The sequence below is a fragment of the Ovis aries genome, chromosome 1 (genome assembly GCF_016772045.2).
Source record: "Ovis aries strain OAR_USU_Benz2616 breed Rambouillet chromosome 1, ARS-UI_Ramb_v3.0, whole genome shotgun sequence".
NCBI classification, from domain to species: domain Eukaryota; kingdom Metazoa; phylum Chordata; class Mammalia; order Artiodactyla; family Bovidae; genus Ovis; species Ovis aries.
In genome coordinates, this window is record NC_056054.1 from 10,139,272 (window position 1) to 10,165,842 (window position 26,571).

Sequence of the window (26,571 nt, forward strand, 5' to 3'; positions counted from 1 at the left end):
ATGTTACTAAATGATTAACTATTTCCCATTGGAATTCATGCCAGGAATGTAAAGGTGTTTTAATACTAGGAAATTTATTTATGAAATGCAACAGAATAATATATCAAATTAAGAAAATGATATCAAATACTATAGCATTGCTAAAGCTTTAACTTTTGTGCCTGATTTTTAAAACTTTGATAAAATTAGAACAAAAGATATTTTCTGTTAACAATAAATTGTTGGTAATATATTTATTAGTAGGTACGTAAAGACCTAGACAATAGTATGTATAACATTATCAGTTCAGTGGCTCAGTCATATCCTACTCTGTGACCCCATGAACTGCAGTATGCCAGGCTTCCCTGTCCATCACCAACTCCCAGAGTTTGCCCAAACTCATGTCCACCGAGTTGATGATGCCATCCTACCATCTCATCCTCTGTCATCCTTTTCTCCTCTTGCCTTCAATCTTTCCAAGCATCAGGGTCTTTTCAAATGAGTCAGTTCTTCACATCAGGTGGCCAAAGGATTGGAGTCTCAGCTTCAGCATCAGTCCTTCCAATGAATATTCAGGTCTGATCTCCTTTAGGATGGACTGGTTGGATGTCCTTGCAGTCCAAGGGAGTCTCAAGAACCTTCTCCAACACCACAGTTCAAAAGCATCAATTCTTCAGTGCTCAGCTTTCTTTATGGCCCAACTCACATTCATATATGACTACTGGAAAAGCAATAGCTTTGACTAGATGGACCTTTGTCAGCAAAGTTATGTCTCTGCTTTTTAATATGCTCTCCAGGTTGGTCATAGCTTTTCTTCCAAGGAGCAAGCGTCTTTTAATTTCATGGCTGCAGTCACTATCTGCAATGATTCTGGAGTCCAAAAAAATAAAGTCTCTCACTGTTTCCATTGTTTCCCTGTCTATTTGCCATGAAGTGACGGGACCAGATGCCATGATTTTAGTTTTCTGAATGTTGAGTTTTAAACCGACTTTTTCACTCTCCTCTTTCACTTTCATCAAGAGGCTCTTCAGTTCATTTTCTGCCATAAGGGTGGTGTCATCTGCATATCTGAGGTTATTGGTATTTCTGCTGGCAGTCTTGATTCCAGCTTGTGCTTCATCCAGTCCAGCATTTCTCATGATGTACTCTGCATATAAGTTAAATATGCAATATGAAATTGAAATTATCAGTATGAATTGTGTACCATTTTACTGAGTGCTTACCATCTACTAAAAACATTAAAAAGTAAGAAAGTAAAAAGCATCTTACCTCATCCATTTTTATACCTAGGAAATGATGTTAATGTTATTCTACTTCCTTTCTAGGCAGGCCAAATTTTCTAGGGAGATGGCAAGGGCAATAAGCAAGTTGAAAAATAATTCTAGATTACTACAGCCCCAGGCCAGCTCACGTGGAACACTGTTCAAGTGAGTCTCCCTATGAGCCTCCTTGGCTCTTTTTTTTAGTTCATGGTTTTCTTCATGCAAACTTACAAAATAGCCATTAAACCAAGATGGATAAAAAGTTACCCGATTTATTACTTACAGTGACATTACAAGAATCTTCAGGAGAAGAAGCACCCTGAAAGGTATCCAACATGCATGTTTAAATTTATATATGTATATAAAACCAAAAAGCCCTCTCTTGTTCTCTTATTTGACTCCACCTGAGTTTCTACCAGTATGTCCCTTGAAGAAGTCTATATCAACTCCATGGACTACCCACTTTCCTGCCTCAAATGGACTTACGCTTTTACATCCATCTTGTTTAATTACCTTGTACTGGTGCCTGCTCAGTTCTTCCTTAATGGCAGTTATAACCATATTTTGTTTTCTTCCAAATATGTGGAAACTTCATTTTCCTTTTTAATCAAAAGTATGCCCCTCTGAAATGTGCCTGTGTATTAGTTCTGTTTCTCTGAAGAACACTAAGATGTATATAACCATTCCATTAAAGAAAATGAGTGCAGGACTTCCCTGGCAGTCCAGCTAAGAATCTGCCTGCCAGTCTGACAGAGGTTCGATCCCTGGTTTGGGAAAATTCCACATGCAATGGAGCAACTAAGCCCACGGACCTCAGCTGCTGAGCCTGTGCTCTAGAACCCATGAACCACAACTACTGAAGCCGGTGTACCACTCAACTAGAGAGGAGCCCCCGCTCACCACAACCAGAGGAAGCCTGTGCACAGTAACGAAGACCCAGTGCAGCCAACTAAGAAATTAAGGACGTTAAAAAAGACGAGTGCGTGGGAAACCAAAGACAGTCTTTTCTTGGAAAAAAAAAAAAAAAGACTGCTAGAACTCTAAAGCAATTAAATTTAAAATATGATATTTGTGTACGAATAGATAGTTCACTGGACCAGGTATATAATGAAATTTAGTATATGATAAAGGCAGCTGAGCTAGTAGTGAAGGCTATTTTGGTTATCAAGAGACAGAAGCAACTCAAACTAGCTTAAGGAAATATTCCTTTGGTGAATTGTGAAGCTGAATTCAGGTAGAACTGGAAACCATGAAAATAATGTTACCACAGCTGCTCCTCTTTATCATTAAGCTTTACTCTTTGTTCTATATTGGTTTCACTTTCAAGGAGTTCTCTAAGGTAGATAGAAGAAGATGACCAACACCAAGCCTGGGTTTTTGCCTTTCTCCATGGTGCCCATTACCTAGCCAACAGACCTGATAGTCCCAGACAAATAGGAACTCAGCAAAAGATTACATAGTTGGAGAACATAAGAAGAAATACAACAAACTGACTAAATTACAGTACAAGAAGATAAATATACAGAACAAAAAACTTATACATAAGCAGTAGCCTCAAGGAGAGAAGGGATAATATTGAAAACATCTGTGCATTCACGAACAGTTGCTCAGTCGTGTCCAACTCTGCAATTCCATGGACTGGAGCCCAGCAGGTTCCACTAGCCATGGGATTATCCAGGCAAGAATACTGGAGTAGGTTGCCATGCCCTCCTCCAAGGGATCTTTCCAGTGCAGGGATCGAACATGCCCCTCCGGCTTCAGCGTTAGCAGGTAGACTCTTTACCCCTAAGCCACCTGGGAAGTCAATCGAAAGCGTGAAGCAACACTTTCTAACACCATACACAAAAATAAAATGGATTAAAGATCTAAACGTAAGACCAGAAACTTTATAAAAATCCTAGAGGAGAACATAGGCAAAACACTCTCCGACATAAATCACAGCAGGATCCTCTATGACCCACCTCCGAGAATATTGGAAATTAAAGCAAAAATAAACAAATGGGACCTAGATAAAATTAAAAGCTTCTGCACAGCAAAGGAAACTATAAGCAAGGTGAAAAGACAGCCTTCAGAATGGGAGAAAATAATAGCAAATGAAGCAACTAACAATCTCAAAAATACACAAGCAACCCCTGCAGCTCAATTCCAGAAAAATAAACGACCCAATCCAAAAATGGGCCAAAGAACTAAATGGACATTTCTCCAAAGAAGACATAACAGATGGCTAACAAACACATGAAAAGATGCTCAACATCACTCATTATCAGAGAAATGCAAATCAAGACCGCAATGAGGAACCATTTCACCCCAGTCAGAATGGCTGCTATCCAAAAGTGTACAAACAAAAAAGGCTGGAGAGGTTGTGGAGAAAAGGGAACCCTCTTACACTGTTGGTGGAAATGCAAACTAGTACAGCCACTATGGAGAACAGTGTGGAGATTCCTTAAAAAACTGGGAATAGAACTGCCATACGACCCAGCTATCCCACTGCTGGGGATACACACTGAGGAAACCAGAATTGAAAGAGACACATGTACCCCAATGTTCATCACAGCACTGTTTATAATAGCCAGGACATGGAAGCAACCTAGATGTCCATCAGCAGACAAATGGATAAGAAAGCTGTGGTACATATACACAATGGAGTATTACTCAGCCATTAAAAAGAATACGTTTGAATCAGTTCTAATGAGGTGGATGAAACTGGAGTGTATTATACAGAGTGAAGTAAGCCAGAAAGAAAAACACCAGTTAGTGTACTAACGCATATATATGGAATTTAGAAAGATGGTAACGATAACCCTGTATGTGAGACAGCAAAAGAGACATATGTATAGAATAGTCTTTTGGACTCTGTGGGAGAGGGCGAGGGTGGCATGATTTGGGAGAATGGCATTGAAACATGTATAATATGTGAAACGAATCACCAGTCCAGGTTGGATGCATGAGACAGGATGCTCAGGGCTGGTGCACAGGGATGACCCAGAAGGATAGTATGGAGAGGGAGGAGGGAGCAGGGTTCAAGATGGGGAACATGTGTACACCTGTGGCAGATTCATGTTGATGTATGGCAAAACCAATACAATATTGTAAAGTAAAAAAAAATAATGAACTGAAGGTCCAAAAAAAAAAAGGCGTGAAGCAAGAATAAAGAGTTACAAGGGGAAACTTAATACTAGGTACAAAAATGTATAAAATTGAAATAAAGAACAGAAAATGTAGATTGGAGAAAATTAGAGAATATACCCCCCCCAAAAAAAAAGAAAAGGAATCTAAATGTTTAACTACAAAAAAAAAAAAATACAAAAGAAGCCAGTAACGGAGGAAGTAAGGGATGAAGACCTATAAGGCATACAGAAAATAGCAAAATGACAGAAGTAAGTCCCTCTTTACCAGTAATTACTTTAAATGGTTTAAACTCTCCAGTCAAAAGACAGAGTAGCCGAAAACAAAAAAAAACACAGTGATGCACCATTTCATACCCACTGCTGCTGCTACTGCTATTAAGTCGCTTCAGTCGTGTCTGACTCTGTGCGACTCCATGGACGGCAGCCCACCAGGCTCCCCCGTTCCTGGGATTCTCCAGGCAAGAGCACTGGAGTGGGTTCCATTTCCTTCTGTAATGCATGAAAGTGAAAGTGAAGTCGCTCAGTGGTGTCTGACTCTAAGCGACCCCATGGACGGCACCCACCAGGCTCCTCCACCCAATGGGATTTTCCAGGCACGAGTACTGGAGTGGGGTGCCATTGCCATCTCCGTCATACCCACTAGAAGGGCCATAATCAAAACATTGAAAACAGCCAAGTGTTGGTGAGAAATTAAAACTGTCATACAACTGCTAGTGGGAAGTGGGCAAGTTATCTTAAAACCCAGGAATCTCACTCCTAGGTAGATATTCAACTGAAAACGCATGTTCACGCAGAAACTTGTTCATGAATGTTCATAGCATCACCATTCACAAAAGCAGAAACAACCCAAGCATCCATCAGCTGATAAGTGGATAAACAAATTCTGTTTTATCCATACAGTGGAATATAAGCCTGTGCACCACAACTATTGAACCTGCGCTCTCGAGCCCAGGAGCCTCAGCTACTGAGCCCATGTGTCTAGAGCCCGTGCTCTGCAACAAGAGAAGCCACTACAGTGAGAAGCCTGGACACCACGACTAGGGAGCAGCCGCCCCTCGCCACAACTAGAGAAAAGCCCAAGCAGCAACCAAGGTCCAGCAGAGCCAAAAATAAACAAAAAGTTTAAATAAAAATTACCCAAAAAATGTTTAGAAAAAGAGAAATCATATAGGTGAAATAACTTCATAAACTATAAATTTATATTGTATAGTTTACTGAGCTATTTCACTTACAGTATTTCATTCAATCTTTACACTATAATTCTGGGAAATAGCCTCAATAAACAAAGGTACTGAGACTCAGAAAGTTCAAGTGAATTAACCAAGGTCCTTAAGGTCACATAAAATTATTCCTTATAAATTCTTCTGTGGCTTAAAACAATCTATACAAAAGGTTTTAAAAATAACACGCTACAAATGGTTAACCAGCTTTCTAATACACATACCCATGCCCTGCTCTGAAGACATAATTCCAAACAGTGATTTAAAAACTTGTTTGTGTTTGTATTAACGGTTACTTTTTTTTTTTTAGCTACACCGGGTGGCATGTGGGATCTTAGTTCTCTGACCAGGGACTGAACCCATGTCTCCTGCAGTGGAAGCTCAGTCTAAACTACTGGACCTCTGGGGTAGTCCCCAATGGTTTCATATGAGATATATGAGGAAGGATTTACTAGAACTCTTTCCAGTTCAGACAGTTCAAATCTGGATTCCCTAAAAATAAATTCATTTCTTTGAGACCAATATATGAGGAGTGGGTTGGACTTTTAAGATTACTAAGCATTAAAAAGCAGACATATTACTTTGCCAACAAAGGTCCGTCTAGTCAAGGCTATGGTTTTTCCAGTAGTCATGTACAGATGTGAGAGTTGGACTATAAAGAAAGCTGAGTGCTGAATAATTGATGCTTTCGAACTGTGGTGTTGGAGAAGACTCTTGAGAGTCCCCTGGACACCAAGGAGACCCAACCAGTCCATTCTAAAGGAGATCAGACCTGAATATTCATTGGAAGGACTGATGCTGAAGCTGAGACTCCAATACTTTGGCCACCTGATGTGAAGAACTGACTCATTTGAGAAAGACCCTGATGCTGGAAAAGATTGAAGGTGGGAGGAGTAGGGGATGACAGAGGATGAGGTGGTTGGATGGCATCACGACTCAATGGACATGAGTTTGAGGAAGCTCAGGGAGCTGGTGATGGACAGGGAGGCCTGGTGTGCTGCAAGTCCATGGGGTCGCAAAGAGCCAAACACGACTGAGCACCTGAACTGAACTGAATGCTGGGAGACTTACTGAGAAAGAAGAAAAAAATATACAACGTGAAGAAACTCAATTTGGCAGTAAGATGAATTACATTTAAAATGACACTTTTCTTAGAAGTTGCCCCAATGTATTTAAGTCTTAATGTAGATAAATTTGAAGCTCAGTTCAGTTCAGTCACTCAGTAGTGTCCGACTCTTTGCAACCCCATGGACTGCAGCACGCCAGGCCTCCCTGTCGATCGCCAACTCCTGGAGTTTACCCAAATGCATGTCCATTGAGTCGGTGATGCCATCCAACCATCTCATCCTCTGTCATCCCCTTCTCCTCCTGCCTTCAATCTTTCCCAGCATCAGGGTCTTTTAAAATGAGTCAGCTCTTTGCATTAGGTAGCCAAAGTATTGGAGTCTTGAGGGCAAGAGTTAGAAGGGGGTAACTCCTTGGGATAAGACTGCTAGAGATTTTACTGGCCATTTTTGTTCTGAAATAGGCCTCTTTATCAGAGTGTAACTTAAGTTCTAAGTAACATTTCTTAATATAAACATTTTTCTCAGGCTCACCCTTTTTCTAGGGTCAGCCTGTAATCTGCATTTTTAAGATTAGATTTAAATCCTCACTGAACATTCAAATGTTCGCCTTTTCCTAATAGGGACCTAACCTCATTCTAGGAACTGAAACACTGTACAGCCCAAATACACACACACTCTTCTTTCTGGTTGAACCAAGATCACCCGAAACGCCCGAATTTTCTCTCAGAATCCAGAAACTGACTGTCCTAGCCAGATTAGCAGCCGCTATGCAACACAACGAACCCTTACCTTCGCATCAGCAGTGAGAGCGTCTTCGTCTTCTGTCCCTGTAGGGATGCATTGCTCGTGCAGTGGCAGAGATTCCAATTTATCTACAAGGCAACGAAGGCCTTCAAGCTCAAAATGGGTCAGGTGCACCTGTCTGTCCTTTCGGGGACTACACTGGGAATCCCCCACTTGGCCATTCTGGAAACCCTGGCTAGAGTCAGAGGATGAGTCCCCAGACAAAGTTTTCTTCAGACTTGGAAGACTTCGGCAGGTTTTGCCCAGTCCATCATAATCCAGGCTGACCCCACTGGCCGCAGGGCTGGTGAGGACAGAACGTCCGCTGCTCAAGCGCCGGGGCTCTCGGTCTACTGCTTCCTCGTCCCCGTTTCCAGACTCCAACCCATTTAACTCCAGATCTGCCAGTATGAGGAAAAAGTGTGGTATGAATGTGCCACTTGGCCATGTGGTCAACAAGAGAAATAGGTAGTACGAGAGGGGCCCTGAAGTTATAAATGACAAAGTCACCCCAGTTTAAAGACGGTCTTCCCTATTCCAAGCCATCTGTAACTGAAAATCAGTTACAAGTAAAAACGGGATCCTGACTTAGTAGGACAACTGAGGCAACAGTCAACTGGATTTTTAAAAGATTGGGAAGGGTGCAGTCTTTAATAAACTGTGCTGAAAATCAGTTACCCGTGAAAATAGCTGTAAGTGCGTTTCAAGTTCAAACTTAATTTAAGGGTTATAATCTCATTATCTTTTAAAAGACTAGGACTAATATGAAGCACACTGGCTTCCCTGGTGGCTCAGTGGTAACGAATCTGCCTGCCAATGCAGGAGACACAGGTTCGATCCCTGGGTCAGGGAAGATCCCCTGGAGAAGGAAGTGGCAACCCACTCTAGTATTCTTGCCTAGAAAATTTCATTGACAGAGGAGCCTGGCAGGCTACAGTCCATGGGGTCGCAAAAGAGTCAGACACGACTTAGTAACTAAACAACAAAAACATGAAGCACATATATTTAAAAACCGCCTTTGTTCAAAATTTTGGCCATAAAATTAAGCTTTGGAATCAAAATCTTAGCAATATGGCTAATAAAATAACATGAATATTTTTTAAAAGAAAGATTTTAATAGTCAAAGTTTTGAAAGAAGAATTTTTAAATGTTAAGTAGGCTTTTATTATGAAAGTAATAAATGCTGACTATTAATAATTTAGAAAATACAGGAAGGTGCAAAGAAGTAAGTCATCCTGTTTTTCTCCACCCTTGGAGAAACAACCGTGTGATGGATTGTCTTTCCATCTTTTTCTGTACATATGTGTATAACTACAACTTGACATATTTTTAAACAAAATTAGGATCATGCTGTATATACAATTCCGTATCCTGCTTTCACATATTGTTGAGCATGTTTTATTTTCAAATGACAACATCAATTATCCTCAGAGGAAATGCTAAGGCACGAAGTATTTTGCTTACATGACCACAGGATATGGCAGTGTTGGCTCCTCTTTATTTTCAAGGCATGGAATAGCCTAAAAATGTATAACTGAAACTACCTTGACATCCAATAAAATGTTTCTCCTGATGTAAGTCAAGGAGACATTAAAACTCAGAAGAATACACATTTTAGAATCTTACCAACATGATTTAAGTTGTAACATTCCCATTTATTAACTCAGATCATGAGCAAGTTTTTTAATTTCCTTGAACCTTGATGTCACCATTTGTAAAATATGGATGATATATACACCTCACAGGTAATAACAATTTATACAGACTGCTTAGTTTGGTGCCTGAAATACAATAAGAGTAACTCTGATGATGCAATCCTAGTTTTTATTGTGCCAAAGACTGTTCTTTACACAATAAAACATGTTAAGACTTCTTTCTGCCCATACAGAGCCGCTTGCAGGATCTTAGTTCCCCAACCAGGAATTGAACCTGGGTTATGGCAGTGAAAGCACAGAATCCTAACCACTGGACCATCAGGGAATTTCCAACTGATTACTTTCTTGAAAAGCAAAGTACTAACACCAGATGAGATCCAGAATATTTCACATCTAATATTTCACGTCTGGGTAGGAGGATCAACTATAGCCGTATTAAACTTCAATGAATGGATTCGGTACTTCTAAGTAGATAAGTAAAAAGATAAACCATAAAAACAAAACAACTGGGGAATAGCCTGTGGAATATCCCTGGCCTTACCCTCAGTCCTGTGGAGTAAGAAAGTTCATGTAGGTGGAACACTTACCCATACTAAGGGACTCTTTCTGAAATTCCTTAGTTAGGTGAGAGCGGTTGGTTATGCAGTACACATAGCGCTCCAACACATACCAACACATCTCATAGTAGAATGGATAGTGGAATTTATTAGGAACTTAACATGGGAACAAAATAATGAGAAAATCAAGCTAATAATTTTTCAGGAAAGAGTAACAAACAATCACTCCAGTAATTAACTCAGGAAAAACTGTAGTTAACATGTAATCCTAGGTTGCCATGTGGAGCAAGAATTTAAGTGAATCTCTCAACTTAAAAAATGTTGGTCTTGGGAAATCATCACTAAAGATAACAGGTACTTGGAAAGACCACTTAGAACTATCAAGAAGCTGTCTGGTTGAGTGGGAAAGCATCAAAAAGAAGTTTTGAGACAGTAAAATGTTATTCAGGCACAATATACTTATTGTATATATCAACCATTCTTGCCTGTACCTGAGTCAGAAGGCCATGAAACACAGAATATAATGGAAAGTGTTTTTATTATGTCCTTACATGCATGAAAGTACAATTAGAGATGCACTCCCAAGCTGTACCTCATCTAGGACACCAGACTGAGTATTTCCTCCCACTGTTAGCTCTGAGCTTGCCCGCTTCATAGTTTGTACTCTACCAAGATGGTATGTCCTCAAATCAGGTTACTATTCTATGTGGCCTCATCAGCTGCTATCTTTAGCTTTCTTTCCATTCTTCCCCAAAATAGTATGAAATTATTCCAGGTGAATTATAATAAAAATAATTGCCCTTTAGATTTATCATGGTCAAGGAACCCGCAAATCAGCATGGATCAATCACGGAGCAAGATCAACCATGGAGATTATCTTGAATACCAGCATACCCCATTTTACTGTGCTTTGCTTTACTGAGTTTCACAGATACTGTGGCCTTTTTTTTTTTTTAACAAATTGAAGGTTTGTAGCAACCCTGCGTTTGTCAGATGATGACTAGCACTGTTTAGCAATAAAGTGTTTTCTTTTCCTGTTTTAACTTGTCTTTTTTTGGTGTGTTTTCATAATTAATCATTTTTTAACGGAAGGATAACTGCTTTACAGGATTTTGTTGCAATAAAGTATTTTTCAATTAAAGTACATGCTTTTTTTTAAAAGACCTAATGCTACTGTACATTAACAGCAACAAGTAATGTAAAAATAACTAACAGACTATGTATAATGTGAATATAACTTTTATATGCACTGGAAAAAGAAAAATACTCCAGTGATGCAGTTTGTGGCAATGTTCACTGTATTGCAGCAGTACTGAACCAAACCTGCTGGATCTCTGTTCGTATATTCTGCCTGTCTTCTTTCAGAGAGGGCTTCTTTCCAAAGGATAAGGAAAACAATACTTTTAAGATGGATCTGAATATGTAACTCCTGAGAATGTTCCCACCTACTTTTCAAAGCTCCATGTCAGGCAATCTTTCCAAATCGAGGAGACTCAGATGGAATCCCTCTTCAAAACCCTTCACTAGGTCACAGAGCACCACTGGGGAATAAGATCACTTTCCTCATTGCAAGGCAGGAGAGACATGTACTTTTCATTAGCTTTCCAATGCAAAGGCTTTAGGCTCTGAATCTTAGTCTCTGATGCCACTACAGCTTCAACAGCTAGAAGAGGTTTCTCCTCCCTTGTTTGAAAATAAAAGTAATTTATTTCTGGTACAGCAGGAGGGAACACAAGAATTAATAGATACTTGATCCCCACCCAAATTAAACATAATGCACTGTGCTTCTGTTTGCCTTTTAAGTTTTAAAAAATAAAGTAAAATATAAAATGGGCATTACACTTTTAATTTTCACTTGGAACCCAAGAGACTGAACTAATCATAGCCAGGACATCATACACCCCAACTACCCCATTACGTTTACCTATGCTGCTAGACACCACAGAGCGCATCAATTTCAAAGGCTGGGTTAGAATTTTTGAAAAAAAAAGTTTTTCATATTCATTATAAAATTATTGAACCTTTAAGCACTATCAATAGACTTAGCAATACTCAATTCAAATAGTATATTTCTACACTGGTATGGCAAAAGTAACTAACATATTGCATTAAATTTGTAACATATTCTACATTTCTTTACTAAAGCATTCTCTACACATTCTCTTTTACGTTAAACTTTGTTACGTTTAAAGAAGGTAACATAATAAATGTATGTCAGGTTGGTACTGGCAATGTAAAAGGTTGGGTGTAGAAAGCAAAAAAAAAAAAAAAAAAGCCTTTGTGGACATGTGTAGAGGACCCAGTGAAATTTCATGGAAGCACAGAGTTCCTTATTTGGAAGGAAAGAATTAAGTCATATTTAGGAAAAATGGAACAGTATGTCAGTTAGATATTGAAATTTGACATTTTCTGATAAACAAAGTCTAGGAAAATTAGATAGACAAACCATATTTGTTATTACCAGATTAACAGTCTGCAGGAGACTTTTCCATGCAGACTTAAGGTGCTCATTTTACCTACAGTATTGAATATATATCCTCCCTTTCTTCCCTCAAACTGAGCAAACAAGCAATGGGCATAATGGCAATTTTTGGCCAAAAAAAGGAACACTTTTTAAAAATATTTTCAGATTGAATCTTACAACAAGGTAGATGGTATTATTGCAAAATGATTTTGAGTTAAATAAGAGTATTTTACTATGAAATTATGTGATTTTTCTCTTATAAAACATTTTAACTATTTTTACTGTTATTTTAACTTCAAACTCACTAAACTACTATTATATCTTCTGTAGATTCACTACTTTTCAGTTCAGTTCAGTTCAGTCGCTCAGTCATGTCTGACTCTTTGCGACCCCATGAATCGCAGCACGCCAGGCCTCCCTGTCCATCACCAACTCCCGGAGTTCACTCAGACTCATGTCCATCGAGTCAGTGGTGCCATCCAGCCATCTCATCCTCTGTCGTCCCCTTCTCCTCCTGCCCCCAATCCCTCCCAGCATCAGAGTCTTTGCTAATGAGTCAACTCTTCGCCTGAGGTGGCCAAAGTACTGGAGTTTCAGCTTTAGCATCATTCCTTCCAAAGAAATCCCAGGGTTGATCTCCTTCAGAATCAACTTAACAAGCTCTAAAATTCTATAAAATTCACTTCTATAAAATTTATTTTAAAAGCACTGTATCCTCTCTTAATTCTAACAGGGCAATCTCTATAACTCCAACAGCAACAATCTTGTCTCTTATGTATAATATTTATATAATAGGTAGCTCTAACCAAAATACATGTTTCAAAATAGGCACCAAAATGATTAACTGATCATTAGTCAGACACCATTCCTTCTAAAAATAATGAATTACTCATTAATAATTTTTTGATTTTTAATTCTGGAAACTTTCAAATCCACCAAAAAGTTTATAGAGCAGTACCACTAAGACTTTCATAGCTTTTCCAAGATCCATCAATCATTAACATATCACACTTTTAAATGGTGGGGGGGAAAGGCAGGATCTAACTAGAAGAGAATTTTGTGACATAAGAAAATTCTATGAAATCAAATTTCAGTGTCCATAAATACAATTGTATTATATTTGAGCCATCCTCACCTGTCTACAAGTGCTTCATTCTACAAGGAGGAGTAAGTGCTTGTGACAGATACTGTATGGCCCACAACGCCTAAAATATTTACTGTCTAGTTCTTTACAAAGAAGTTTGTCAACTCTTGCCTTAAGGTATCTACTGCATGTAACTTTCCCCCTATATATCCCGGAGGACTTATCAGCTATGTAACACCCTGTGGGAAACTGACAAAATAAGACACAGAAATCATTTTCTACAAAGTTTAATTCTCTCATGGAACCCCAGTTGAGAAAGGCAGTGTACACATTTACACTGCCTTAAAGTACAATAGTTTAAGTGTTGGACAGTAAGCAGAGTAAAAACAGATATATGAAACCTCTTCGCATTTAATCCTTACATAGTTACTTACCCGTGTTCGATCTTCAATGTTGTATATTTTTAACTGCATGGGGATATTGAAGCTATGCCAAAAATTGCCTCCAAACACCAATGTGTCTGTAGGAGTATACACAGCGTGAATCCAGCCTAGGAGAAAGGGAACGGAGGGCAGAGGCTGTAAGCACTCACTGTAGTGTGGCTCTCTCAGAGGCTAGAGTAGACAACTCACTTTTTTCCATCTTGCTTACCTGAGGGAATGACGAAAGTATAGCCCTGCTTGAGCCCAAGGCATTGGCAATCTGATACCCGGTCACCCAGAAAGATGTCTCCCTGTTTCCCTGACAGCAGCCAGTTCTCATACAGCTCCAGGTTGTGGGCTGAAGGGAGGATGAGCCTGAAGACCTGTGGATTAAAAAACTTCATTCTGTTAACAGCCATTGACATGACCCAGTCATCTCCCTCAACTGATAAAACAGGTACAAATTTAAGACCAACAGGTAGAAGAGAAGCAAGCAATCCTCCCAGCCTACAGAACCTGACCATTTGGGAAATTCTAGAGGTCTCAAGGAAGTAGACCTTTTCTGTCCTCCACTTGATCAAACAGCATTAGGGCTTCCCTGGGGTTTGATTGTAGAACCTGGAACCAATACAGGACTCAGAGTGAAGGAGGGCATTAAGCTTGTCACCTAGGCAGTCCCTTCCTTGCCCCTAGCTGGCTGGCCTGTTAGTTAGGTATACAGTATCTTCAAAAGACAGGCCTGTGTTCCTCGATTCCAAGGTGGTAACCAAGATCAAAAGGACAAAACTCAGGATACCGTTTAAATAGATTTAAAGTAAACAAAGTGACGCTGGATTTGGAGATAGAGCTGTTCTAATTCAGCCCTCACTTAAAAGCATCATTTGTTTTCATTCCAGTTCTACTTTTCTCTCATAAATGCTTTTACTTACAAGAAAAAATGACCTGGGGAGTTCCTCTTTTGGTATCCTATCATTTTGCCTTTTCATACTGTTCATGGGGTTCTCAAGGCAAGAATACTGAAGTGGCTTGCCGTTCCCTTCTCCAGTGGACCACGCTCTGTCAGACCTCTCCACCATGACCCGCCCGTCCTGGGTTGCCCGCAGGCATGGCTTGGTTTCCTTGAGTTAGACAAGGCTGTGGTCCTAGTGTGATTAAATTGACTAGCTTTCTGTGAGTATGGTTTCAGTGAGTATGGTCCCCAAAAGAGGAACTCACCAGGTGGGTAGGTGCCCAACACCCTACTGGAGATCAATGGAGAAATAACTCCAGAAAGAATGAAGGGATGAAGCCAAAGCAAAAACAATACCCAGCTGTGGATGTGACTGGTGATAAAAGCAAGATCCGATGCTGTAAAGAGCAATGTTGCATAGGAACCTGGAATGTCAGGTCCATGAATCAAGGCAAATTGGAAGTGGTCAAACAAGAGATGGCAAGTGTAAACGTCGACATTCTAGGAATCAGCGAACTAAAATGGACTGGAATGGGTGAATTTAACTCAGATGACCGTTATATCTACTACTGCGGGCAGGAATCCCTCAGAAGAAATGGAGCAGCCATCATGGTCAACAAAAGAGTCCAAAATGCAGTACTTGGATGCAATCTCAAAAATGACAGAATGATCTCTGTTCATCTCCAAGGCAAACCATTCAATATCACAGTTATCCAAGTCTATGCCCCAACCAGTAACGCTGAAGAAGCTGAAGTTGAACGGTTTTGTGAAGACTTACAAGACCTTTTAGAACTAACACCCAAAAAAGATGTCCTTTTCATTATAGGAGACTGGAATGCAAAAGTAGGAAGTCAAGAAACACCCGGAGTAACAGGCAAATTTGGCCTTGGAATGCAGAATGAAGCAGGGCAAAGACTAATGGAGTTTTGCCAAGAAAATGCACTGGTCATAGCAAACACCCTCTTCCAACAACACAAGAGAAGACTACACATGGACATCACCAGATGGTCAACACCGAAATCAGATTGATTATATTCTTTGCAGCCAAAGATGGAGAAGCTCTATACAGTCAACAAAAACAAGACCAGGAGCTGACTGGCTCAGATCATGAACTCCTTATTACCAAATTCAGACTTAAATTGAAGAAAGTAGGGAAAACTGCTAGACCATTCAGGTATGACCTAAATCAAATCCCTTATGATTATACAGTGGAAGTGAGAAATAGATTTAAGGGCCTAGATCTGATAGATAGAGTGCCTGATGAACTATGGAATGAGGTTCGTGACATTGTACAGGAGACAGGGATCAAGACCATCCCCATGGAAAAGAAATGCAAAAAAGCAAAATGGCTGTCTGGGGAGGCCTTGCTAATAGCTGTGAAAAGAAGAGAGGTGAAAAGCAAAGGAGAAAAGGAAAGATATAAGCATCTGAATGCAGAGTTCCAAAGAATAGCAAGAAGAGATAAGAAAGCCTTCTTCAGCGATCAATGCAAAGAAATAGAGGAAAAGAACAGAATGGGAAAGACTAGAGATCTCTTCAAGAAAATTAGAGATACCAAGGGAACATTTCATGCAAAGATGGGCTCGATAAAGGACAGAAATGTTCTGGACCTAACAGAAGCAGAAGATATTAGGAAGAGGTGGCAAGAATACATGGAAGAACTGTATAAAAAAGATCTTCATGACCCAGATAATCACGATGATGTGATCACTAATCTAGAGCCAGACATCTTGGAATGTGAAGTCAAGTGGGCCTTAGAAAGCATCACTACGAACAAAAGCTAGTGGAGGTGATGGAATTCCAGTTGAGCTGTTTCAAATCCTGAAAGATGATGCTGTGAAAGTGCTGCACTCAAAATGCCAGCAAGTTTGGAAAACTCAGCCGAGGCCACAGGACTGGAAAAGGTCAGTTTTCATTCCAATTCCAAAGAAAGGCAATGCAAAAGAATGCTCAAACTACCACACAATTGCACTCATCTCAGAGGCTAGTAAAGTAATGCTCAAAATTCTCCAAGCCAGGCTTCAGCAATACGTGAACCATGAACTTCCAGATGTTCAAGTTGGTTTTAGAAAAGGCAGAGGAACCAGAGATCAAATTGCCAACATCCGCTGGATCATCGAAAAGCAAGAGAGTTCCAGAAAAACATCTATTTCTGCTTTATTGACTATGCCAAAGCCTTTGACTGTGTGGATCACAAGAAACTGTGGAAAATTCTGAAAGAGATGGGAATACCAGACCACCTAACCTGCCTCTTGAGAAATCTGTATTCAGGTCAGGAAGCAACAGTTAGAACTGGACATGGAACAACAGACTGGTTCCAAATAGGAAAAGAATACATCAAGGCTGTATATTGTCACCCTGCTTATTTAACTTATATGCAGAGTACATCATGAGAAACGCTGGACTGGAAGACACACAAGCTGGAATCGAGATTGCCAGGAGAAATATCAATAACCTCAGATATGCAGATGACACCACCCTTTTGGCAGAAAGTGAAGAGGAGCTAAAAAGCCTCTTGATGAAAGTGAAAGAGGAGAGTGAAAAAGTTGGCTTAAAGCTCAACATTCAGAAAACAAAGATCATGGCATCTGGTCCCATCACTTCATGGGAAATAGATGGGGAAACAGTGGAAACAGTGTCAGACTTTAATTTTGGGGGCTCCAAAATCACTGCAGATGGTAATTGCAGCCATGAAATTAAGAGACGCTTACTCCCTGGAAGAAAACTTATGACCAACCTAGATAGTATATTCAAAAGCAGAGACATTGCTTTACCGACTAAGGTCCGTCTAGTCAAGGCTATGGTTTTTCCTGTGGTCATGTATGAATGTGAGAGTTGGACTGTGAAGAAGACTGAGCACCGAAAAACTGTTTTTTTGTTTTTTGTGTTTTTTTTTTTTCAGCGTTTCATATTTATTACTGAGTCTCAGACTGATAGTTAGGAAATAAGATACATCAGGAGCCAAGCATTACAGTAGTGATGTTCTCACTGTGATTTGGCTGCTTAAAAAAGTGGTCTGAACATGTGTGGCACACATGTTCAGACCACTTCTTATAGACCCAGCTTGCTTCTTATAGACCCAGCTTGGTTCTTCTCCAATGTCTTCTCTTGGAGTTGTACCTGATTCTATTGCCAGTTTTCATTCGAATCCATTGAGGAATGGGATGATTCTGCTTTTGTTTCTTGGCCAGGAATCGCTTGATCCTGAAAGTCTTGTGAGAAGACATGGTGAGTAGAAAACTCAACCGCCGAAGAACTGTTTTTGAACTGTGGTGTTGAGAAGACTCTTGAGAGTCCCTTGGACTGCAAGGAGATCCAACCAGTCCATTCTGAAGGAGATCAACCCTGGGATTTCTTTGGAAAGAATGATGCTAAAGCTGAAGCTCCAGTACTTTGGCCACCTCATGCAAAGAGTTGACTCATTGGAAAAGACTCTGATGCTGGGAGGGATTGGGGGCAGGAGGAGAAGGGGACGACAGAGGATGAGATGGCTGGATGGCATCACGGACTCGATGGAGTTGAGTCTGAGTGAACTCCGGGAGATGGTGATGAACAGGGAGGCCTGGCATGCTGCAATTCATGGGGTCGCAAAGAGTCAGACACGACTGAGCAACTGAACTGAACTGAACAAGAAAAAAAGGGTAACAATAAGAGTGTAATACTATAAACCTCTGATATTAATTCTACATTTCCATTCTCACACAGCATTCAGAAGCACTCTCAGAAGCTGGAATATAAGGCTTTAAAAATGAGAATAATCTTTCGAAATCTATTTATATCCCCATACAGGACTTAAAGGCTTCCTCTGGCTGCATTTCAGACCAATGCCTCTCTACAGGGAAAAGTGGTCTGGATCCCAAGCGACGGATTTCATTGTCAGTCTAGCCACACTTTGTATTCCCTTCTACTATTTACTATACTTCCATGTCGAGAAGTTATCTTTTCCTCTGAAAACCACTTCCTTGCCTTCACTGGAGAATTCTGCTTGGGGAATCTAGAAACAGGACTGTTGTCATTTCCTAAGCACTGGCGCCAATACTGGCAAAAGAAAAATGGGCTAGATGGATAAAGATTTCTGCTGGATTCTAGCCAAGAAAGTCCGACTCTTCACGACCCCATGGACTGCACCCCGCCAGGCTCCCCTGTCCATGGGATTCTCCGGGCAAGAGTACTGGAGCGGGTTGCCATTGCTTTCTCCGAGCTACAACCTATGGGCCTGCAAAAAGTTAGACACAACTTGTCGACTGAGCACACACGTAGGGCTAGTTGGCACAGAGCAGAGCGGGAGAAAAGAACAGTGATCTATCAGCGGCTGGCAGAAGTGAGTACTAGGCCCAGATCACGATAGAAAGAACCAAGGTAATCAGAAGATGATAAATTCGTATATCTCAACATTTTGGAATTTCAGTTGAAAATGTGAAGCAGAAGTTGAATTCACGTGAAAATATCAAAGTCAGAATGACCCTTGTGGCAAATGAGAATTAGTAAGTAAAGTGACGTGTGAAGCTTCCAGGAAAACACATGCAGAAATGGCCTAGTCACCAGATGGGATAAAAGCAAAAGGAAGGTGTGGAGTCTAATATGAAAAAAGCCTATTTCCTAAAGGTAACAATATATTATTTACTAATGGTTCATTAGTATGAACCATTGAAGGCATATTTTTTTTCTTCTTCCACGACGGTAAAGATAATTCCATATTAAACATTATATATCAAAGGCAAGGGCTGTATCTTTTTTGGAGGAGGGTGTGGGCCAGTGACACCGTGCAGCATGCAGGGTCTTAGTTCCCTAATCAGGGGCTGAATCCATGGTCCGTGCAGTGCAAGCCCAGAGTTTTAACCACAGGCCAGCCAGTGAATTCTGAAGGTCTGTATCTTATTTTGCATTCAGTTCAGTTCAGTCGCTCTTTCATGTCTGACTCTGCGACCCCGTGGACTGCAGCACGCCAGGCCTCCCTGCCCATCACCAACTCCCAGAGTCCACCCAAATTCATGTCCGTTGAGTCGGTGATGCCATCCAGCCATCTCATCCTCTGTCATCCCCTTCTGCTCCTACCCTCAATCTTTCCCAGCATCAGGGTCTTTTCAAATGAGTCAGCTCTTCGCATCAAGTGGCCAAAGTATTGGAGTTTCAGCTTCAACATCAGTCCTTCCAATGAACACCCAGGACTGATCTCCTTTAGGATGGACTGGTGGGATCTCCTTGCAGTCCAAGGGACTCTCAAGAGTCTTCTCCAACACCACAGTTCAAAAGCATCAATTCTTTTGCACTCAGCTTTCTTTATAGTCCAACTTTCACATCCATACCTGACCACAGGAAAAACCGTAGCCTTGACTAAGCAGACCTTTGTTGGCAAAGTAATATCTCTCCTTTTACTATGCTGTCTAGGTTGATCATAACTTTCTTTCCAAGGAGTAAGCATCTTTTAATTTCATGGCTGCAATCACCATCTGCAATGATTTTGGAGCCCCCCAAAATAAAGTCAGCCACTGTTTCCACAGTTTCCCCATCTATTTGCCATGAAGGGATGGGACCAGATGCCATGATCTTAGTTTTCTAAATGTTGAGCTTTAAGCCAACTTTCTCACTCCTCTCTTTCACTTTCATCAAGAGGCTCTTTAGTTTTTCTTCACTTTAGTAGACCATAAAAAAGTGTTCCTTGACTGAGTAAAATGTAAGATATCATCCATATCTTAGATATAGTGGCATGTGTGCATGTGTGGTAAGTCGCGTCAGTCATGTCCATCTCTTTGCAACCCTGTGGACTGTAGCCCACCAGGCTCTTCTGCCAGTGAGATTCTCCAGGCAAGAATACTTGAGTGGATTGCCATGCCCTCCTCCAGAGGATCCTTCTCACCCAGGGATTGAACCCATGTCTCCTGCAGCTCCTGTATTGCAGGTGGATTCCTTACTGCTGACCCACTAGGGAAGCCCTAGATACAGTGGATAAGACACCAAATCTGGAATAAAAAATTTCATATCTGAGTGTCAGCTCTGCCATTTACTAGTTCAGAGACTTTGGATAAGCCTTGTTCTCTCAGGCTCAGTCTTGGTAAAACAGAAATTATTTCTAATATAATATATAAAATAATTATACAGTTATTTTAAATTTATTTTACACCAGGATTCTCACAGAGGATTTCAAGTCCAGTAAGACATGGTCCCTGCCACTCAGACGTCTAATGGATGAAACAGACTGTATGTAGACAAATAAATCCAATGGTTAACAATAAAGGAACACCAAAGGAACCATCATTTTTCTTTGTGTGTCTGCATGTGTGTGTGTACCTCTGAGTTGTGGAAATTAAAAAAAAAAAATCTTTGTTTTATAAGAAAAAGAAAAGAGTATCTTGAAAGTTGATATTTGCTAGTCTTGAAACGGAGCAGGACCCTATGGTCCTTGCAACCACCCCCTCCCCCGTGTCCTCTGCGTGCCTTTTGTCTGTGGACAACTTTAGTTTAATAACAAGTTTAATCAGAGAAGTGAGAAATGCTGCTGAAACAAAGGAAAACAGTCATAGGAGACTAAATAGTTATAGTCATTAAACCTAGTCAAGGGCCTTTAGCTTTTTCCAAGGGCTATAGATAATACTCTTGAGCCATATCCTGCGAGCTGTCTTCCAGATACTGAAACACCAAGTGGAGAAGCTAATTACACGATGACCAGAGTCTACCCCGGACATGAGCTGCTACAATTCTGAGAATTGGCTGCAAAGAAATGGGAGCAAATGGACCCTGGAAATGAAAATGAACTGTACCTGAAACAACCTAAATGATGCTAGTCAGGCCACTGATGACCGATTTGAAGGTGGCTGTTAGAGATGACTGCCGTTTCTGCATGTAGCTGCCCCCTCTTCTGTCTAGAAAGGCTCTCACTCCCTACTTGTCAGAGGGGGAGTGAGTTGGCCTTTGGACAGACATCTGCCACCCTCCCCGCCTCCTCAGTTGCTGGCATCTGAAATAAAGCAAACTTTCTTTTCCACCAACCCGGCCTGCTTATTGGCTTTTGACTGGTGAGCAGCCGGATCCACTACACACCATTTGGTAAGTCTGACAAACTGAAGGTCTTTCTAGGAAGCTGGAGCAGTGTGTACAGAGGTAAAGAGGTAGAAAACGCAAGATACACTTGGGGAAGTACAAATAGTGTAGTTTGCATGAACAACTGTTTCACAGGCATAACAAAAGGTGTAACTAAATAAGGAGCTCTTAAGAGATTTATGTGACCTGGTAAGGAGTTTCAACTTCAGCATCTTGAGTTGGCCAAAAAGTTCATTCAGAGTTTTCCTTTCTGGCCAACACAGCACAAGAGAAAGGGATTCTGAACACAGGATAAATACAATTAGAGTTCTGGGGAAAAAACCTGACAGCAGTCAAGTGCCAGTGAAGGCGGGGAGACGGGTGAAGTGTAGCAGAGCCCAAGTGGAGTGTACTGACACTGAATTAGGATGGTTTGGGCAGATACAAAAAGGGCTTGAATTAGATATTTAGGAAGTATAATCTACAGTACTTAAAGAATGATTGCCTGAGAAAAGGGGAGGGAAATGTAAAATAATACTATTTTAAATTCTACCATAAAGGAAAGTTGTGAGGAAAAAAAAAAACATTTGCTTTGGTTTGTTATTTTTTTAATGTCTCATGTAAAATATTAAATCGAATTCCACCAAAAAATTTAAAAACAAGGAGGGACAAGAGTATACAAGTCTATAATACAACCATATATCAGAGAACCCAAAAAGTATAAAAATGAAGGAAAGAAAAATGAGTAACATCTATTTGTTGCTGTTGTTGTTTAGTTGCTAAGCAGTGCTTGACTCTTTGCAACCCCACAGACTGTAGCCCACCAGGCTCCTCTGTTCAAGGTATTTCCCAGGCAAGAATACTGGAGTGGGTTGCCATTTTCTTCTCCAGGGGATCTTCCTGACCCAGGATTGAACCCTGGTCTCCTGCCTTAGCAGGTGGATTCTTTACCACTGAGCCACCAGAAAAGTCTATAATATCTATTACTTGGTTCCATATAAAAGGGAACCGTATTGTTACTTTCATCTGGTTTGGCCCTGAATAGAAAAATTTGGTTTGACTAATGGAAAAATGACATTATTAGTTATTTCAGTGTGGCATGTGGGATCTCACTTCTCAGACCAGGGATCACACCCATAGCCCTTGCGTTGGAAGCTTGGAGCCTTAGCCACTGGACCCCCAGGGAAGTCCCTATAGTTTAAAGTTTGAAACCAGCAAGAGAACAGGATAAGCTGTCCCGCTGAGCCCTGTTGGGTTCACTCATAATTTTACCCAGCAGTCCTTGTGGAGCTAGCGCATCTTTGTTAAATTCACCATCTTATCTGATGAAAATCAATCCCTGGTTCCAAATCAGTATATAAATGAAGAGCTGGTTTCCCTAAGACACAAAGTAAAATATTAATGAATCCTCACATGCAACACTTTTCCTTTTTGTCTATTACAGCTAAGGGCAAAGTGTTTTTCTACTGCCCAATCCAAAACCCTTTTCTCAGACAGAATGGCTTTCTAGTCTGTTGGAATTGCTACCACAGAATGTCATTTAAATGTCTCTCCACACCACAGGCTTAGAGTTGAACATTCTCTAAAGTCCCTCTTTCTCACTGGCCTCAAAACATACACCAGTCCCTTTTGCTTTTAGGATCTGAGACATATTTATTTTGTGGAAACAAAGAATATAAAGTTCCAACCATCTCAGCTGAGGCACCAGATACGTGAGTGAAATAGCCATCTTGATCCAACAGTCTTCAGAAGACAGAAGCTCCAGTGTCTGTCCACCTTGCTGAGGCCAGTCAGCTCTCAACACCATAATAATTTATTGTCCCAAGTCACTAAATTTAGGGGTGGTTTGTTATGAAGCATTAGATAATAGAACTACTGAAATGGATAACAGTGGGCAAGGGGTCAGACAATTTAGGAGGCAATTTTAATAATCTGGGTCTGAGATCTCAGGGCCTGTTGCTCAAGCTGTTTGTGAAGAACAAAAGAAAAGTGTTGTGATCAAAATCCTTAATAATGGCCTACAAATAATCTTACCTCAGCCTACTGCTCAGGCCTCTTCTTATACAACAGTCTTTTTTTAAAAACCATTTTATTGGGATGTAATTTACATACCATCCAATTCCCTCCAAAGTATGATTTAATAGTTTTTAGTTTATTCACAGATACATGCATCCATTACTACTTTAGAATATTTTTATTACCACAAAAAGGAATCCTATATCCTTTAGCAATTACATCCTTATTCCCACTTTCCCATTTCTCAACACCTTTCCCCCAGTCCTAAGCAACCACTTACCTACTTTATAGATTTCCCTGTTCTGGCTGCTTTATACAAATAGAATCATATAATACGCAGTCTTTTGTGACGGGCTTCACTTCTGTTGTAGCACATATCACTACTTCATTCTTTTTTATGGCTAATATTCCATAGTATGGATATATCATTATTTACCATCTGTGACTTTTATTTCCACATTTTGGCTGTTATGAATGATCCTATAAACATTCATGTACAAATTTTGTGAGCATGATTTTGTTTCTCTCAGGTTATTAGACTTGCTGGGTCATATGGTAACTGAGGAACTGCTACCATTTTCCAAGATGGCTACACAATTTTACATTCCCAATACCATATGCTGCTGCTGCTGCTAAGTTGCTTCAGTCGTTTCCGACTCTGTGCGACCCCATAGATGGCAGCCCACCAGGCTCCCCCGTCCCTGGGATTCTCCAGGCAAGAACACTGGAGTGGGTTGCCATTTCCTTCTCCAATGCATGAGACTGAAAAGCGAAAGTGAAGTCGCTCAGTTGTGTCCAACTTTTCGCGACCCCCATGGACTGCAGCGCACCAGGCTCCTCCATCCATGGGATTTTCCAGGCAAGAGTACTGGAGTGGGGTGCTATCGCCTTCTCTGCCCAATAGTGTAAAAGGGCTCTGATTTCTTCACATTTCTGTAGACAATCTAGTAGTTGTGAAGTGGTATCTTTTCCTTCTCCAAGTTTTATTGAGGTATTATTGACAAACATAATTGTATAATAAAGTGTACATTGTGACTGGATACATTATGAAAGCACCTATCAACTGCTGCTTTCTTTGAAAACATTTTAAGTTCTACTCTCTTAGTAAATTTCAATTCTATAACGCAGTGTTTATGAACTAGTCACCATATTACGAAGAATTGATGCTTTTGAACTGTGGTGTTGAAGACTCTTAAGTCCCTTGGACTGCAAGGAGATCCAACCAATCCATCCTAAAGGAGATCAGTCCTAGGTGTTCATTGGAAGGACTGATGCTGAAGCTGAAACTCCAATACTCTGGCCACCTGATGCGAAGAGCTGACTCATTTGAAAAGGCCCTGATGCTGGAAAAGATTGAGGGTAGGAAGAGAAGGGGATGACAGAGGATGAGATGGCTGGATAGCATCACCAACTCAACGGACATGAGTTTCAGTGGGCTCTGGGAGTTGGTGATGGGCAGGGAGGCCTGGCGTGCTGCAGTTCATGGGGTCGCAGAGTTGGACACGAATGAGCGACTGAATTGAACTGAACACCATATTACCTTCAGACATCCTATAGTTGAACTGTGAAGTGGTATCTCAGCGTATATACATGTATTTTTCATGGCCAAGCTGCACAACCAGGATGGAAGCTGGGCCCCTGCATTGGAAGCATGGAGTCCTAACCACTGGACTTCCAGGGACTACCATATTCCTTCGAAGGAAAGTGATAAACCCAATATGCCCATTTTTTTGTTGAACACCTTTTCGGTGTTATAGTTAATAATCTCTTGCCCAACTCAAGGTCACTTACCCATTTTCTAAGTTTAATTTTATTCGTACATTTACATGTTCAACAATTTAGTTGGTAAGTAAATTAGTTTGGGGAATACCATGCTGCATTAAATCTTTAGATTCTTAAAAACAGGATGTTTTCCTATTGGCACTTTAATTTCTTGAGTCTTTCCCCAGACCACACGATTGCACTCATCTCACAAGCTAGCAAAGTAATGCTCAAAATTCTCCAAGCCAGGCTTCAACAGTATGTGAACTGTGAACTTCCAGATGTTCAAGCTGGATTTAGAAAAGGCAGAGGAACCAGAGATCAAATTGCTAACATCCATTGGATCATCAGCAGAGACATTACTTTGCCGACTAAGGTCCCGTCTAGTCAAGGCTATGGTTTTCCCAGTGGTCATGTATGGATGTGAGTTGGACTGTGAAGGCTGAGCGCCGAAGAATTAATGCTTTTGAACTGCGGTGTTGGAGAAGACTCTTGAGTCCCTTGGACTGCAAGGAGATCCAACCAGTCCATTCTAAAGGAGATTAGTCCTGGGATTTCTTTGGAAAGAATGATGCTAAAGCTGAAGCTCCAGTACTTTGGCCACCTTATGTGAAAAGTTGACTCACTGGAAATGACTGATGCTGGGAGGGATTGGGGGCAGAAGGGGACGACAGAGGATTAGATGGCTGGATGGCATCACTGACTCGATGGACATGAGTCTGAGTGAACTCCGAGAGCTGGTGGAGGACAGGAAGGCCTGATGTGCTGCGATTCATGGGGTCGCAGAGTTGGACATGACTGAGCGACTGAACTGAACAGATCATCAATGAAGAGTTCCAGAAAAACATCTACTACTGCTTTATTGACAAAGCATTTGACTGTGGATCAAAACAAACAGGAAAATTCTTCAAGAGATCAGAATACCAGACCACCTGACCTGCCTCCTGAGAAATCTATGCAGGTCAAGAAGCAACAGTTAAAACCGGACATTGAACAGACTGGTTCCAAGTTGAGAAAGGAGTACATCAATGCTGTATATTGTCACCCCTAGTTAACTTATATGCAGAGTACATCATGAGAAATACTGGACTGGATGAAACACAAGCTGGAATCAAGACTGTGGGGAGAAGTATCAGTAGCCTCAAATATGCAGATACCACCACCCTTATGGAAGAAAGCAGAACTAAAGAGCCTCTTGGTGAAAGAG

The 26,571-nt window shown here is 40.8% G+C and overlaps 2 protein-coding genes across 3 annotated transcripts; both read right to left on the reverse strand.

Moving 5' to 3' along the window:
- Positions 1 to 214: 214 nt before the first annotated feature.
- Positions 215 to 16,246, reverse strand: LOC105602104 (lysine-specific demethylase 2A-like). Of its 2 annotated transcripts, XR_006059020.2 has the most exons (4): positions 13,851 to 16,246; positions 13,634 to 13,749; positions 7,446 to 7,840; positions 215 to 1,126 (listed from the first exon to the last, which is right to left on the reverse strand). XR_006059020.2 is itself a non-coding variant. In XM_027967659.3 (3 exons), the coding sequence occupies exons 1-3, from the start codon at positions 9,770 to 9,772 to the stop codon at positions 1,115 to 1,117; spliced, it is 498 nt and encodes a 165-aa protein (XP_027823460.2). In that variant the 5' UTR covers positions 9,773 to 9,854; the 3' UTR covers positions 215 to 1,114. The 2 variants fall into 2 exon arrangements, 1 of the variants encoding a protein (XP_027823460.2); XM_027967659.3 differs by lacking the exons at positions 13,634 to 13,749; positions 13,851 to 16,246 and adding an exon at positions 9,682 to 9,854.
- A 1,228-nt stretch (positions 16,247 to 17,474) lies between these two features.
- Positions 17,475 to 17,844, reverse strand: LOC106990819 (large ribosomal subunit protein eL39-like). Its single transcript, XM_042236501.2, has one exon. The coding sequence runs from the start codon at positions 17,795 to 17,797 to the stop codon at positions 17,642 to 17,644; it is 156 nt and encodes a 51-aa protein (XP_042092435.1). The 5' UTR covers positions 17,798 to 17,844; the 3' UTR covers positions 17,475 to 17,641.
- Positions 17,845 to 26,571: the final 8,727 nt, after the last annotated feature.